The sequence below is a fragment of the Nipponia nippon genome, unplaced genomic scaffold (genome assembly GCF_047370975.1).
Source record: "Nipponia nippon isolate SJK-2023a ecotype South Korea unplaced genomic scaffold, ASM4737097v1 scaffold_1, whole genome shotgun sequence".
Lineage (NCBI taxonomy): Eukaryota > Metazoa > Chordata > Aves > Pelecaniformes > Threskiornithidae > Nipponia > Nipponia nippon.
Window position 1 is genome coordinate 124,532,409 of NW_028262290.1, and position 16,031 is coordinate 124,548,439.

The following is a 16,031-nucleotide window of genomic DNA, read 5'->3' on the forward strand; positions in this document are numbered from 1 at the left end:
GAGCTAATGAAAACGTCCGACTCGTTCTCTTTCTGCTCCATGCATTAATGGTTCTCTACCAATGCAAAAAGCTTTGAACAGACGCACTCACGCTGTTTTCTCTGGTCCTCCTGATATTAATTGTAGCAGCCGGCAAATGAATGAAATACATGATTCATTTTACAGGTCCTACAAATAAATTTGAGAGTTGGAAAAAAAAAAAACCCACCCATTCTAATCAGCAAGACCAAAACTCTGACGCCCTAGGCAGAGCCCTGCAAGTGTCACCTTCTTGTTCTGCAAGAAACACTTTTTCTTATCTTGCCCAAAGTAGAAGAAAACACAGTCTACAGCTCAGAGGTACATGCAGCTGCAATAAAACTGGGCTGGAACAGATAACTTACTGTCCTAGGCAGACGCCATTATTTACCATAATCCCTGTGCGGCACTTAGATGTTAGTTTAATAGGTTCCTTAGAAACTGGCAGAGTAAAATTATGCTAAATAAGCAATATTTACTAGAAATTCTTCTGATCCTTCCCTTGAGGCATAATTGAACATTACAACTCACTCCTCAAAGGCGGCTGCTCCATTTCCAATCCCTTTACTTCTTAGGAAAAGCATTTTGCAAAAGGAAAAACCTTTACATTATTACTATTCAGTTGAAATTATTCTCTTCAGATACCAATTTGTCTACCCACTCAGATGCAGTGCTCCTGCTAATCCTTCCTTTTGTGACATTACATTGGGAATAATTCAAGGAGTGGAACAGGTTGGACTAGGTAGCTCTTTCGCTTTTCATACTGCAAAATGAAAATTACTAATTGAGAAGCGGCATGTTGTGAAATGTTTTTTTTTTAAGCTTGTCAAAAATCTATGGCCATAATGGTCATATATATTTTACTTCCCACGAAAAGTATCTTAAACTGTAAATATTTTTCATGCTCATAGTTAAAATAACATTAATTCTAGGCTTCATATACACACCATTTAGGCCTAGGAAGTAGATGCTAAGTTACACCACAGGATTTTTTTTCAAAACAGCAAATATTTTAGAACAGCGTTGTGTACTGTGTACAGAGCAGGGTGCTTTATTATGTGACCCTATAATAATAGGGTCACAATAACGTATCACTGACCAAAAGAAGACTTAACATGGGGATGCGCGAAAGCATTCATAATAGTAGCAAAATAAAGTTACGTGAGGTATCTGAGATAAAGAACACCTCAGGCTGATTACCAGGGTCCAGAAGAGGGCAGTGGTTTATAAACACTCTCCTGCCCGGAGCCTCAGGACTTTAATCCCGTTCAAACTGCTGCAGGGCGCAGCGGTAGCAGTGGCGGCGGCGGGGATCGGTTATGGAGCTGGTGGAAAGGGGGTAGCCGACCGCCGTACCCCCAAACGCCTGTCCTATCGCCCCTTCTCCAGCCGCGTATCGCAGCGTCCACCTTACAGGCTAGGAAAAGGGGAGAGCCGTGCCCTGACAACCCTGAGCGCTCCCCTCCCAAACCATTGCCCCGGGGGGGCACGCTCCTGGCGGGAAAGCCGGGCCTGTCCTTCCCCGCGGACGTAGAGCGGGAAGGCCGGCCCAGGGAGGGCGCAGTCCCTGCCCCACGGAGCCTCTGACCCGGCAGCCCGCTTATTCCTCCCTTTCGTTGCCTCCGCTCCTCTCCCCCCCCGCCCTGCTCCGACCGTTAACGCCTTCCCTCGCGCCGCCCCTCCCCCGCGGCGCGCGGCAGCGCCCCCGCGCGGCGGCACGCTTCCCTCCCTCCCTGTTGCCACCCGCAGTGACGTCTCCCGCGGCGGAGGCCGCTCCGTCCGCTTTTCCGATTGGCCGGCGCCCCTGGCGGCCTGCCCGCCTCCGGCGTGTGATTGGCGGGTGGGCTCGGGGACCCGGGCGCGGAAGGGGGGGGCGGGAGGGGAAAGGCAGCCCGGGCCGGCCGCGTTCGGAGGCGGCCGCGACGCGGAGGCCGGAGGGGGGCAGCGCGCTTATTGTCTGCGCGCGGGGTCCCGGCGATAGCGGTTCGGGGGGCGGGGAGGAGGCGGGGGAGCGGCACCGGGCACCGGGACGGGGCGGAAAGAGGAGGGGAGGGAGGGCCGGGCCAGCTCCGGGTGTCGGCGGGCGGCGTGTGCGTGCCTGCGTGCCTGCGTGTGTGAGGGGGGCGGGGGCTGCGCGGGCACTGGCGTGCGGGTGCGCGCGCGGGGAGGGAGGGAGGAAAGGCAGGCAGGCGCGGGCGGGGGAGGGGAGGAGGGGGAGATTTTATTATTAATCTGTTTTCCGGGCCTTTGTGGCGGCGGGGGGGAGGGCCCGGGGGTGAGGAGGGGAGGAAGAAGAAGAAGAAGAAGAAGAGGAGGAGGAGGAGGAGGAGGGAGGCAGCGCTACGGCGGCGATAGCGGCGGCTGTTGTTGCCGCCGCCGCCGCCGTGAGGTACGGGGACCGGCAGTCCCTTTAAACTAGCGAGAGCCGCAGGCCCGGCCGGGCCCGCCCGGTCGCTGCCTCCCGGCCTCGAGTTTGAGCGCGGGCGGCGGAAAGGCGCTTTTGTGCGGGCGGCGCGGCCCCCGGGCTGCCCTTCCGTCCTCGGCCCTTCTCCGCCGGCCGCTCTCCTTCCCTCGCGGGGCCGCGGGAGCCCTCACCCACCCCGGCGGATTATTTTCCTTCGCCTCGGCTGCGCTGCCCAGCATGAACTAGAAGCCGGGCCGAAGGGGGTGGGGAGGTCTCGGTGTCGGGGTGCCTCCGTGTGCGTGAGGGCGGGCGAGGGGCTGCGGGGGCTCCCGGGCCCGCGGGCTGCCTGAGGGGCCGGGGCGAAGCGCGAAGGGCGGGCGCGCCGCGCCGTGCTGTGGTGCGAGGCTCGGCGTCGGTGCCGGCCCTCTCGGTTGCCTCCTTGCGCCCTCGCTTCGGCTGAGGAGAAACGGGCAGAAAATGGCAAAGTCTGGAGGAGGCGGCGGCGGCGGTGGCGGCGGCGGCAGCGGGGGACTGACTTGGGTGGTAAGTTGTGGGGTCGCGTTTCGTTGTTGGTGGGTTTTGGTTTTTTATTATTATTTCTTTTTGCGTCCCTTGTGTGTGTGGAAAGAGCGCGGGTTGGCTTTTAAACGAGGAAGAAAGCGACGGCCGGCGTGAAAGGGGAAGCGCTGTCGAGCCGCTCGGTGGAGGGCTCCGGGGCGCAGGGAGCAGAAGGCAGCCCGGCCTTGGGCTTGGGCTTGGGGTGGGCGCTAGCAGGAGGGGAGCTTGCAGCCGCGGGGGGCTCGTCGGGGTACTCGGGGCTGCAGGGAAAATGTTAGTCTGTGAGCAAACCGGTAGGAAGGGGCCTCCTGCCTTGGGGGGCAGTGGGTGGGTCAGCAGGGCTGTTTTGAAGTCACTGCCCTCCAAAGTGAGCTGTGGGCTGTCTGTCGTCCCGTAAAAGCTGCAGTTACTGCCTCTTGATGCTAGAGCAAAGTCTTCGCGGGCTACCAAAGGGGCTATGTGTTGATCCCAGCTTCCTTCCCAGCTGTCTGAAAAGACAGTACCTGAAGTTCATAAGTTTCAGAGATGGGTAACAAGGAGGCTTTCAGAGACGTTCAGGGGGCTGGAGCTGTGTGCTTTCTATTGTATCTTGGAATTAAACTTCATTATCTTCTAAAAGTTATAAGTCTGTAAGAGGGCCAAGAAGGTGTTGTTTTTCTTTCCTTTTTTTTTTTACTGCTTTTTATGGTTTGGGCAGAAGTAGTAATATTTGAGAGGGTGCAGGTGATAACTGACTCTAGAACTGGTGAATCGTTTTGAGCCGTTTTAAGGTCCTTTCAGAGTATTAGTCCTGACTCACAGTGCAGAGGGATGCTCTCCTCGTTTGTAGTAATAGTGGATGCTCTCTGGTTTTGGTAAGACCTGAGGAAGGAGGAGCAAAGATGACCTGGAGGGGTCTGGTTCAGCCAATCAATAACTTCCCTGCCTTTCTCTTGCTCAGTGTAGGTTCAAAAGAGGGTAACTTCTTTAATGTTTAAGCAGAAGACAGTATATCTTAATAGATAGATGGTGAGGTAGCTGCATCTTTAATCAGGTGCATATCCTTTACAGAGTTAGGAACTTTTAAGAAGTCTTGTTAAAGAGAATAATAGCAAACTTGTTCTTCTGTTGTGTCTTTCTACATCTTTGACCTGTTGGAAAAGAATGTGAATAGCATTATTGGGGTGAACAAATCCTGTGTATTTTGATGGTGGACTATTTCTGTGGCTCTAATTACTACATTTTATGTTGGTAATTCTTTTAATTTTAAGAAGCTGGCAGCATGGAAAGGTATATAAAAATTAGCAAGTTTCTGGGTGTGCCACTTGAAATTAGACAGTTTAGGTATGGGAACAGCCTAAGTAGAGAAGCTAAAATGATTCTCCTTTCCTTCCTGCAATACTGTGTGATCTTTATCAACTGTGGTCTTCAGAATTAAGATTTTTACAGGCTAGGTTGGACCAAGTAATTGGAAGTTTTACAGCTCATATAGAAAACTGCAGAATGAAGTGTGAAAATCACTGAGTAGGCATTTTTAATGAAATATGTTCTTAAATGTAATGGGGATGAAAGTATGGTGAGTCAACAGTTTCCTACAACTGGGAGTAATCAAACTTTTCTTTCTCTAAAAGCAGTAAAAATTAAAGTGTTTTTGTCATCTTAGAGTAGTTGTAGGGAAATAATTACATTTTAGTTAAAACTGTGTTTGCTTTTTTCCAGAAAACAGTAGGAAGTTTTCATTATCTCACGTGCATTTTAAATGCTGAAGACAGGACTTCTGAGCCAGTTCCTAAAGCCAAACCTGTTCAATGTCAGCTGTAGAACACTGGCAGACAAAAGAGCAATGCTGTTGTGGCACTGAAATGGATGGGGCAGTGGCTAGTGACTGGTTTAGTATGCCAGGCCGAAAAAAATGTTGGTTCAGGCAATGGTTCATGAGTAGATATCATATGCTGGCCTTGAGGATGAGAGGTACGGAGCTAGGGACAGTAATAGTTTCAGCCATCTGGTTTTAATCTGCTTGCTATATATATGTTGTACATGCAACTACTTGCTATTTGGTTGTAAAATGTTTTGAAACTACCTTGATTTTTTTTAGACTTTTTACTAGTGTGTTGAAACCACTATGATGCTTACTTTCCGAGTAATGTATTTTGTATTGTTAGTGGTTTCTTAGTAAGACCATGAGCTAAACAATCGAAGGGTAACAGAATTAAGTCTAGTTCTAAAGATGAGGAAACATTTAAAACTTAGTGGGATGTTAATTTATTTCAAACTAGCAAATCCTATACATATAACCTGGTGCTCACATTTTAGTAAAGAGTGGTATGTACAGCTTTAGCTTTGGCTGTGATTTAAACAGCATGCTTGTTCATCGGTTCAACTAACTAGGAAAGAATTACATGCAGTTATGAAAAAGGAAGGGTACTTCATGTGGTAGAGAATTTACCTTAGAGTGGGTTTCATAATGAGAACATCATACAAGCATCAGGTGCTACCTACTTTTACTAGCAAGATGAATTAAATGTTCATGGAAACAAACAGCAAGTCATCTGTGTTTTTAGGTACCTGTAACAGAACTTAAAGAAATGTAACTAGCAATGGTTAGCTGTCAAGTAGGCACAGTTACCCATGATGCAGACACATGAGAGTACATCAAACAAAAAATGTTTCTTGGGAAAATCATTTAGCATTGTATAACTGGAAATAAACCGAGATAACCTCTGATTTATCAAATGTACTAGTTATTTTTTGAGGAGCATTTTTTTTTTTTTGCCTGGTTGCTGATTGTTTTGAATCAACTTGCAGCTCCCCACTCTAATAGTTGGTAGAAGGTGGAGTTTTGCCCAACAGATCGATGTTACTTACTTTTGGTGGATGATTTCCAAGGCTCACCCACAAAAGTGTTAAGTTGTATTAAGAGTTAGTTACAAAGGCATGGATTTGTAACTAGAGGAGTTTTCCTTGATGAAACATAATGGCATTTTCTAATGCTAGAAAAACTTACTTTGAACAAAAGAAGTAATTTTTCTCTTCAGCCTTTCTGTGTGTTTAGGGACTTCAGAAAATGAACTATCATAATAGTACTTTATTTTTTTTTATAAATATGCCTTTTATAGTGAAAGTGAAGTCATTGCAAGTAACACTGTCAAGTGTGTTGGTTCTGATACAATGATAATGCCCACAAAGCTATTGAAGAGTGTTTCAAACAAGCAATACATCATCAGTTACTTCTGTCAATGTTTTCAAGGCTTTCTCCTTGACCTGAAGAGCTACACAAGCCTGATAAATGAAAGCTGAGACTTCTGATAACAATTTAAGACTTTGAATGCCACTTCCATTTTCCTGTCCTTTGTGAAAGGGATAGGTTTCAGTTCTAGGAAATGCTAGCTTAAAGTGAATATATGCTGAGTGTTAATGTGACTTTTCTTTAAAAAAATATAATTAATATCAGATCTGTGTGCTCCTTGAATGGAGCAGAATGGAAATAATGTATATTATTAGTAAATGGAAATAATGTATATATTTGATTTATACCGGTTCACATTTGGTTTGAATAAATACCATAGCTGTATATTGGTAAGTGAAGAGATAGCAACCTTTCAAATAATCTAAATTCAGCTATTAGCACTTCTCAGCAGTTTCAAAGTTTACCTCAAAAATAACTTTTAATTTAATGTTGTCACTTTTTTTAAACAAAAAGAATACATATGTAATGGAGAAGATAGGACAGTAGACTCAAAAGAAAACAAAATGAAACAAAAAAACCCAACAAATAAAGCCCTCGCAATCCTTCTGTTAAAGGGACCTTGTCTTTCTTTCATCATTTCATTTGAAAACAAATACTCTTAACTGTAATAAAGGAGTAGCTTTCGGTTTGACTTGGCTTTTAATAATTTGTTTCAAGAGGATTAAAACAAGTCTTTCTTTTGAATAATGTCTGATAATTTCCAGTGGTATGCCGTAATTCACTTGTTACGGATTCTGCACTAGGTGGTTTCTAACTTTATAGGTAAGTTTTTTTGCATCTGAAATCTGAACTGGGTCTCTCCTGCACCGAGGATCTGCTCACCATTGCTGTATGCTGAGCTTCATCCATTACTCTGATTTGGGAGCAGGGGCTTTTTGGGCAGGAATAAGACAGGAGTTCTCTCCTCCTGCCAGTATGGTGCTTGGAGGAAGAGTGTCGGGATATAACAGGGTATACAAGAATTGTCGTATATTACTGCTCTATCATGAGTCTATTTCTATAAGCTGACAGGATTCTGCCTGCCTGAAGCACAAACAGTTCAGCAAATATGACTAGTAATATGACCAAATCCTATTCAAATCTTCACTTTTTAGAAATAAGCTTACTGTCCTAGAGGTGAACTAAGTATAAAGAGTTCTGCTTTATTCTTTTGATTACTGTTTATTACCACTTCATTGAAGTTCCTGCCCCTGAATCCTTTAGACCTCTTTAGTTGCCTTTCTAGACCCTGGTTAAAGCTCAGAATTAGGTTTCTGTTCTTTTAATTTCTTTGTCTGGATCAGGCCTTCTGTTTCTTCACTGGCTGAAGACAAGCCTAGAACACAGTTGTCATATGTAACAGTTGTTACGTATACTGTCAGTTGCTGTCTTATCTTTCCTCTGCTATATTGTGGTGTCTGCAGAGGGGAGGGGAAGAAAAAAAAAAAAAGTCTTATGTTGTTGCCAAGTCTTGTTTCAGTGCTCCTCTCTTGCTTTTTATAAGCATCTAGCTTTTCTTTTGCTATTATGTTGACCAGAGAACTGGTTTTTTTTGGGATGTTTTTTTTTTGTGCTCTGCATGCTCCCCCCCCTTTTTTTTTTTTTTTTTTGCTATTGTACAATGGCAGGTAGGTTAGACCTGAAATAGGTGCCCCAGTATGTTACTATTTACTTTTATCAAACATAATGCATTTTGTAGGCTTTGGAGCTATATAGTATATCAACAGTCGAGGGGAAGCAGCATTCCCTCTTGCTTTTGTTGAATTTCTGATTCTGGTGCCCTTAAGGAAGCAATGTTGCAAAGAGATGTGATGACTCTTCTGAATATTCTAGCACTAGAGGGAAATGTTTGTGGCTCAGTTTGGCGAGTCAGACAATGGTTCTGAAGAGGGATTCATTAGATGTTATGGCTTGCCTGCCAAAAGAAAGTTGTTACCTCTTGTCTTCTCTCCTCCACACCACCATCCAGTGAAATACTTTTGTCTTCTTCTTACTGGTCCAGTCTTCTTGTTAGAGAGCTGAATAATGCAGGGTCAAAGAAGTGATAGAGATGGTATTGGGTAGAGGCTTGGTGATGGAACAAGATCGGGGCTACAGTCTTACAGCTTAATAACATGCGTCTTCACCCCACGTATTCTGAGCTGGGAGGAAAACTTGTTCTAGTGTAGATGAAAGAATGCTGAATGCTTAGAAGTGGGGAACTAAATTGTAATGAACTCTAGGAAGGAATGTATATCTTGGGGGTGGAGGTGGGAATTGGTTAAAAAAATACATGGGGGATTACTTTAGGTGTTTGGTGGGGAAGGTGCATATTTAAGCACGTGTCCTCTTAATGTTCTGTCTGTCTAGATTTGTGTGTGTATACGTTTAATTTCTAAGCTACCCATGCTGTATTAAAGAGTGAGGAAGGAATTAATTTATTTGGACAGATAAAGTAACCTTTCCAAGTAAAAGAGCATATAAGTAGTCTAAGGTAGGCAGTTTAGGTTTGAAAAAAATTATCGTTTAAATCTAGTATTTCATTTTCATAGACTTTATTTTCCAGAAGTAGATTTTTACCTTGCATGTAAACTGTCTTGTGTGTCTACATGCAAAAGCAGTCTTCAAATGCACGTTTATATTTCAATTAATTAAAAGCAGCACATGTGATTCATAGCTGGTGGATATGAGTGATTCCATCCCTGGGAGTGGGTTTTATACATGTTATAGATTATATAGAGAGAACTTGGAAATGAAAACGGCTGCAGAAAACTTAATTTTCCTTATTTAAAACAGTAAATTTCTTGCAAGCCCCCCACAAAGAAAATATTATTCTGCATTGTATAGGTGGTTTGAAAGTTTTCAAAAGCAGATTGAGCAAAAATATATAGTTCTAAATCTGGATAACTGTGTGAAGAAGCCTGTTTCAAAAATTGTATGCTTGGAGACCTAGTGGTGTCCTCTCAAGTGCATGTAGTGAAACCCAGGTATTTTGGAAGAATGTATTTTAATGCTAATATCCGAAATTTGAAGTGAATATTAAGTCAAGGCATGTAAAATGTTTTTACAGGACTTCTAAAATAAATACTAAAATTTAAAGTCTAATTTAAGTTCTAGCAACCAGCAAAGGTGTCGAGATTAAACATACCAAATGTTTGTTGTTTTTATAAACATAGGAGAAAAGCGTTCCTCAGAAGCAAAGGGATGGACCAGCTCTTAGTAATAGTAATTATTGTTCAAAAAATGTTTCCTTGCCATTTTCTTCAGGTAGCTCAGTAGTAAGTAATCAAAAGGTTGATGTGAAAAGCAGGGAAAGATTCCTCTCCTCCCTGATAAGTGTCAATCAGATCTGCTAGTTTTAAAACTTCAGTATGATTGCAAATGCTTTTACTCTTATGAACTGAGTCCTTTTAAGTTATGTTTTGAAGTGCGTGTCGTTAGACTTTTTCTATGATATCAGCTCATCTAGTTTCATTTAATAAAGCTATTTTAAAATGCTGTCTGCATCTTAATGCAATTCCAATTTACATATAAATACAGTTTGCTGCTGAAAGTAAATTAAAGTACTACTTTTAATTTTTTATTTTGTTACAATGATAAATCTGTATTTGTTACACTATATACATCTAAGCAATTCTAGTTTTTTTTTCAGCAAGTAAGAAAAAAGGGCATTAGCAAAGTTAGCGTAAAGGCTGCTTGATTCAGAACATGTTTGAAAAGTTCAGATCTAAACATCAGGTCTATATTTTCCTTTTTGGACATAATTTAAAAAGCTACCTTAAAGGGAAAAAAGTGCAAAAGAGGATTATGTTGCTTAATCTACTACGTGTGTTTTTCCTGATTTGTGAGGTAGAATTTCAATTGAGATATTAAGCAGTCCGCCTTTCATGGAAGCTGTGTGTCTTGAAGAGGTACTGATTTCTTTTACTCTTTCTTTAGTGAATGAGTGAGCCTGGTTAAACTGAGGCTTCCTGTTCCTTCTTTAAGACATTGTAAGAAGTCAGACAGTTGTGAGAAGAACAGGTGTATGAAAAACTGGACAAATGTCTGCCTTACTGAGTTGCCAACAACTCATACACCAGCTTTCTCAGTCTGTGAAGGAATCTTCAAGGAGAGAGCAAGGAACAATATTTTCTTGTCATGACAGAATTGCAGGAGCTATAAGATAACATTGAAAAGTTATTTTCTTATAAATCAAAAGAAGCCAAGATAAAGTAGGAGAGAGAGAAAAAAAAAAAAAAAAGCTCTTGCAACCAGATAACTTGATATGTAATGTTTCTGTAAGAGCAGTTAGAATTCTGGGGTTAGCCCTAACCAGAGCATCCTGACCTATGAGAAGTTAGTAGTGTGAGCTTCACTGGAGATATTGGAAAGCACCTGTCCAACCTCTAGTAGCTCTGGGGTATTTTGACTTTTTAGGGAGCATAGTGTAGTAGTGTATGAATGTTTCAGTCTTGTGTTTATTCCCTTCGTAGTTGTGTACCATGATACAAAGATACAGGAACAGCAAGGTGTCTGGGGAAAAATAACACCCTATTAGATGAGCTGATATAGAGAGAGTTCTAGTGCATGCAATCATTCAGGCTATTGCCTCCATGCATTGACGCAGAGCTCTGTGTTGGCTGAGGTGGTGTTTTTCATCATATACTATGTAGTGATCCTAACTTAAAGTCTTTTCCACCACTGTTGTATTACAGTATCGTCATGAAAACGTCAAAATATTATGTTACAGTCTTGGAGTAAAGTGGAGGCAAGTTGCTTGGAGGAGAGCAGTTGCAAGAAGTGAGGCTGTTATTCTATTTTGTTATTAAGCAGACCTGGGAGAGGATTTTTCTTAAACGCATAAATAAGAAACTATAAACATGCAAGGAGTCAGCTGGGGGGGAAATTCCTTACCTGGATTTGCTGGTGGAGAGGGAGGTGGTCCAGATACTTGAGAGAACACAAACCTGAAGTTGTATTATGTTAACCTGCCCTTCTTGATACTAGTTAAATCTTTCAGAATATGCTATGTAGACTTTCTTCTTTGCCAGCTGAGTGATGAACATACATGTCAGGTAACAGAAAGATGATGAAAGCGCCGAACGATTTAAAAATTAATCTCGAAATATATTTGAAATTATTTTATAAGTCTTTTATATGGTACCTTTTATGGAGGGGTGAATTCTGCCTGCCAAGATGTAATTCTTAAATTGTAAATTAAAGGGTAGAGTTTTGATGGTCTTTAACATTGTCAGCATTTTTAATGAGCAATCCTGAAAGGCTTTTCGAAATAACTTCTGTAGGAATGTTGCTGTGGGAGGATGCATGGCTGAGGAAGGGGGAGTTTTGGAACAGTGCTCAGGCTTTTTTGACTCGTTGCTACCTCTGTTTTGCTCCTTCTGAATTGCTCTAAATGTCTGGAACACCAAACCTGTGTTCCTTTCTCATGGAGTTTACTACAGGATTGAGATTAGAATATATAGTATATTTGAGACTTTCAAAACATTTAAAGATTTGTAAAATCTCCAGAGGAACAGAACATGTTGCATAGTAGGACTTGAGCAATTAAACTCAAGCTACTTTTTAAAAGAGCACTGGATTTGTATTTACTTTAACATGGCAGAAAAGAATAGATTTTTGAAAATATAGAATGCCAGAAAATGTGGCTGTGTTAGCATAGGCACTTCTAATAATAAAAAAGCAGATGCATATGTTATTGTGGAGCAAACTGTGGTATTTGAGAGAAAGCAATGTGACCATTATTTGTAAACTTTTAGTGTTTATTCTATGTTTGGGACAGTTCTTAAAAAGAAAAAAGCCTCAATTTCTATTTACGTGGTACCTTGTGTTAAGTAAATATGTTGCTGTTGCTTCTCTGTTGAAGATTCTAGGGAGCAGACTTTTAATGGTTACTACTAATCATACTGTGTTCCTTTTTAGGGCACCATATACGTCAGAAGTACAAAAACCTCAAGGATCACAGTGAAGGTGTTTAGTATTTCAATACAAGGTAGACATGCAAATAGCATGAAGGTGTACCAGTCCTAATATGCTGATAGCTGTTACATGCATGGGAGTTCAAATACTCGATTCTGTTGTACAGTGGAGAATTCCTTCCTGTTGAAGAGTGCAGTTGAATAAGTAACCTCTAAGCGATGTTTGGGCTCTCCTTCATCACTAATGTAACATGACTAGTAATCCTGAGGCTGACTAGAAAAGACTGGGCTCTGGGTGTTGTGTAGAATAAAATCTTCATGTGTGCGTTCAGTCACTTCTTCCAGTGTATTGCAACTTGACTCCTGTTCTGTGTTACTACACCAGTTAACAGGAGCTGAAAAACTAGCCTGTTTGATTTGCTCTCTCTGTGTATTCTCTTGCAACATGAATGTCTTGAATGTTGTCTTACTCATGCCTGAAGCTTTTTCTACAGTTATTTTCTACAGTTAGTTTATTAATCTGAAGATAATTCAGCAGAGTAAAAATACCTTGCGGTACAACATGGGTTCAGCTGGCTGTAAAATCCATAGGATCTAGAAGGAAAGATCACAGTGCTGTTCTAGGAATGTGATATTTGACACACAGCCTGAATTGGTTTCTAAGATTTTGTTCATTAGAAGGATCTATCAGGTTGTGTTTTTCCCTTTCAAAGTAATCTTTGCAATTGGGAAATATAAATGTGCTGAGAGTCTAGGATACTTTCACAGCACTCAAACTGGTAATTCAGTAAAGCATTAAAATGGGCAAGGATATGGGAAACAGTGAGTTATAAAGAGGTGCTGCCAGATGCTGATAACCTAAAATTCTGACATCAGAACCTCTAACTTTTTGATTTCTTGGCTAGCAGAGGGCTTGTGTATGAGTTGGCTGATGAAACAGTGGATCAAACAGATTTGGTCATTCAGTGACCAAACCGCTTCATTCAGTGGTTCCAAGAATCACAGTTCTAAGAATCTGTAGGAAAACTGTCTTAAGTTATCTTAAATTTTAACATGAATAAATTCCTTCTCTGTGAGAGGTTTTTTTCCTTCTTTGTCTCTGAATTTTAGCTGGAAAAACTGATTCTTAAAAGATTAATTTGTTACCAAAGCATCCATAGATGGGTAAACAGTATCAAAATTTGGTATTGGAATAGAACTTGTCAGTGGATAGATAACTGAAAAATTTCAGACCCTTAAATTTAACAGTAAAATTCAGTTAAACTGTCATCATGTACGGGCAGATGTTAGACACTTGCTTTTAAAGAAAATAGTAAAGATCAGGATCTGAATGTACTGCTGATTGTATTGAAACCTGGGCCAAATAAAGCAGAACTGTTCCTGTAGTAACTTAAGTGAATTCATATTTAAAACAATATACCTCATAATTTTCTGGTCAGAAGTAACTATAGTGAGCGTACATATTTGCACGGAAGTGGTATTCTTCACTTTTCAAAAGTCTTGTGGAGAAAGCGAATCCCTAATTTTTCATTTAAATCTAGTGTGCTACTATATTGTGCGTTAATAATCCTAAAATAAGAATGAGGATGCTTTTATTTTGTTTAGCTATTTAATAGGAAGATGAAGCTATGTAATTCTAAGAATGTCGTTTCATGGTGCAGCTAAGCAATCTAATTATATTTGCTGAAGAGTGTTTTTTTAACCTTATCCTCCTAGCTGTATGTTTCTGCTCTTTTCATTGCACCAGTATTTGTCTGATTCTCTAGCAAGCTTGTTCAGAAAAATGAGCCAGCAGACAACTGATCGCTTCTAGTTGATGAAAAATAGGGGGAAGGCTCCATTTGCTCCTTGAACTGGCTTATTGTGAGGTCGGTTTGATTCCACTATATGGAACAGAGAAGCAGGGGAGGAGGGAGGAAAGAAGGAATTTTTCCATTTCGGCAGTTGTGTTTTTCTGTAATGGGGAAATCTAACCATCCTCAAGCTATTCTATAACTGATTCATCATAACAAAACTCTTATGTGATGTGATCCTTTCAGAGTCCAGAGCGAATTGTCCAAACCAGGAGATAAAAAATTTAGGAATTTAAAATAAACAAACACGTTAGTTTCACTGGAGAGAGCCTACTTCTGGGTGAGTTTACTGGGAACTCCTTCCTATAATCAGCTTTGGGGAGGATACGATAGAGAGATTTAGTTCATGCCACTAATGGTATGCAATGATCTATGGAAATTTGCTGTGGTAACAGGGAACTGTTACTTTTGTGTGTTTTCATCTTGGCAAGAGAGCCAAACCATTTGTTAAACACAGCAGGAGAGTGGTTTATTTTGAAACTCCCTCCAGTTTTGTTTTCATGGTGGGAGGTATTCTCAGCCAGAGTTTTCTTTGGGAAAATTGCAAAATGTTTAGGTAACAATGTATTCATCATTTATTTTTCTAAGGCAAGAATTAGGCCATTATGATCCAACATATAGCACCACACTACAGTCAAGTGCATGTTATCTATATAACTACCTAGTAATTACCATATTGCGCCTATAAACTTTTTTGAGGTATAGCACATCTTCCTCAGAAGAGGTAGTTTTGTTTTGAACTGTAAGTGGTAGAAAATCTACCACATCCCTGGATTTCATTACTTAATTAACCTCCCTAGGTTTTACAGCTTAATTACACTCAAAATTTACTGTCTTGTCCCTCTAAATGTGCTTATTGTGCACTTTATTTAAGGGAATGTAGGACACATGGCATGTGCCTTTTGAAATTCTTTTGTCCCAGGGCTGCATTTGCCTTTCAGGAGAACAATTGTTGCATGTAATAGTTTTAGGAGTTTAAGGCAGAAAAAATGAAGCCAAAGTGAAGGTAACTTCTTGTTCACATACTAATGTCTCGTCTCTGTTCATTTATGCTTGTCTGTCAATCAAGAAAATGAGCTCTTTTTTGCCACCTAATGTGGGGAAGAATGAATGGTCAGACTAAAGAAAAACGGATTTGGGGTTTTTTTGTTGTTATTGTTTGGAGATAGTTTACAGTGTGGAGGAGAAGATGACAGTGGCCAATACAGGATTAAGTCTGTGTAAGCAGGGAGAGATGTTAACATTTTTCAGGATTTTCAGCTTCTTGCGACGGTGTGAAATTCAGCTACTTAAATAAAAGTAAAGCTTCCACTTAAAGTAAGGAGTCAAACTATAGATTTATATTCCAGTTATGGCAACATTGAAACTGATGATGAAACCTGCATTATTTGTTGTAGCTTTACATGTTATTGTCTATTTAGAGAGGAATAGCTTTTCTCTGGGGCTGACTGTCCAGATCAAACATCTATTAAGATCAATGTGTTGAAGTACAGCTGTTTGCAGTGTATGTAACCAAACTCAGTCTGGTGACTCAACATGATTTTGAAATGCAAAGGAAGATGCCATGATGCAGTTTTCATCAAAAAAGGCAATAAAAATCACTGACATAATATGGATGTCACGTGTGCTCTGTTATATGCAGAAATTTCAATAGAGGAGACTCTAAGAAGAAAAAAAAAATGCAAAATGTGAAGAAAGAAGATGCCAAACCCAAATATGTGAGTTCTTAGGTTAAAGGTAGATAGTAAAAGTCTTGTTGCCAAACTGTCATCTATTAAAGGCTACTTGGGTTCTGACTCTTGAGATCGCAAATGGAAAGAATGACCATAGCTTTCACACAGTACTAGATAAATTTATAGCAAAAACAACTCCAAAAGAGAAACTCTGCAGTCATTGCAATCATACTGGAGAAAGCAGTTACCATAATAAAACACGGTTATGATAGCACGCACAATAGTCTTGATGTAGTAAACTGAGCAGCAACTGCTATCAACTGAGAATCAGTATGTTTTTCCATACCATTATCACTGTGCTGTGTTTGTTAAGAGTGTCTAAGATGCTCGTTACATCTGAGGTCACGGTATGAAGTATAA

The 16,031-nt window shown here is 41.2% G+C and overlaps 1 protein-coding gene across 2 annotated transcripts in view; it reads left to right on the forward strand.

Moving 5' to 3' along the window:
• Positions 1-2,280: 2,280 nt before the first annotated feature.
• The window catches only part of TOP2B (DNA topoisomerase II beta), a 69,308-nt gene continuing 55,557 nt past the window's right edge, over positions 2,281-16,031 (forward strand). For both annotated transcript variants that reach the window (XM_009466539.2, XM_087771065.1), the window contains exon 1: positions 2,281-2,965. In XM_009466539.2, the coding sequence (XP_009464814.2) occupies positions 2,900-2,965 (66 nt within the window). In that variant the 5' untranslated portion in view covers positions 2,281-2,899. The remainder of the gene's footprint in view (positions 2,966-16,031) is intronic.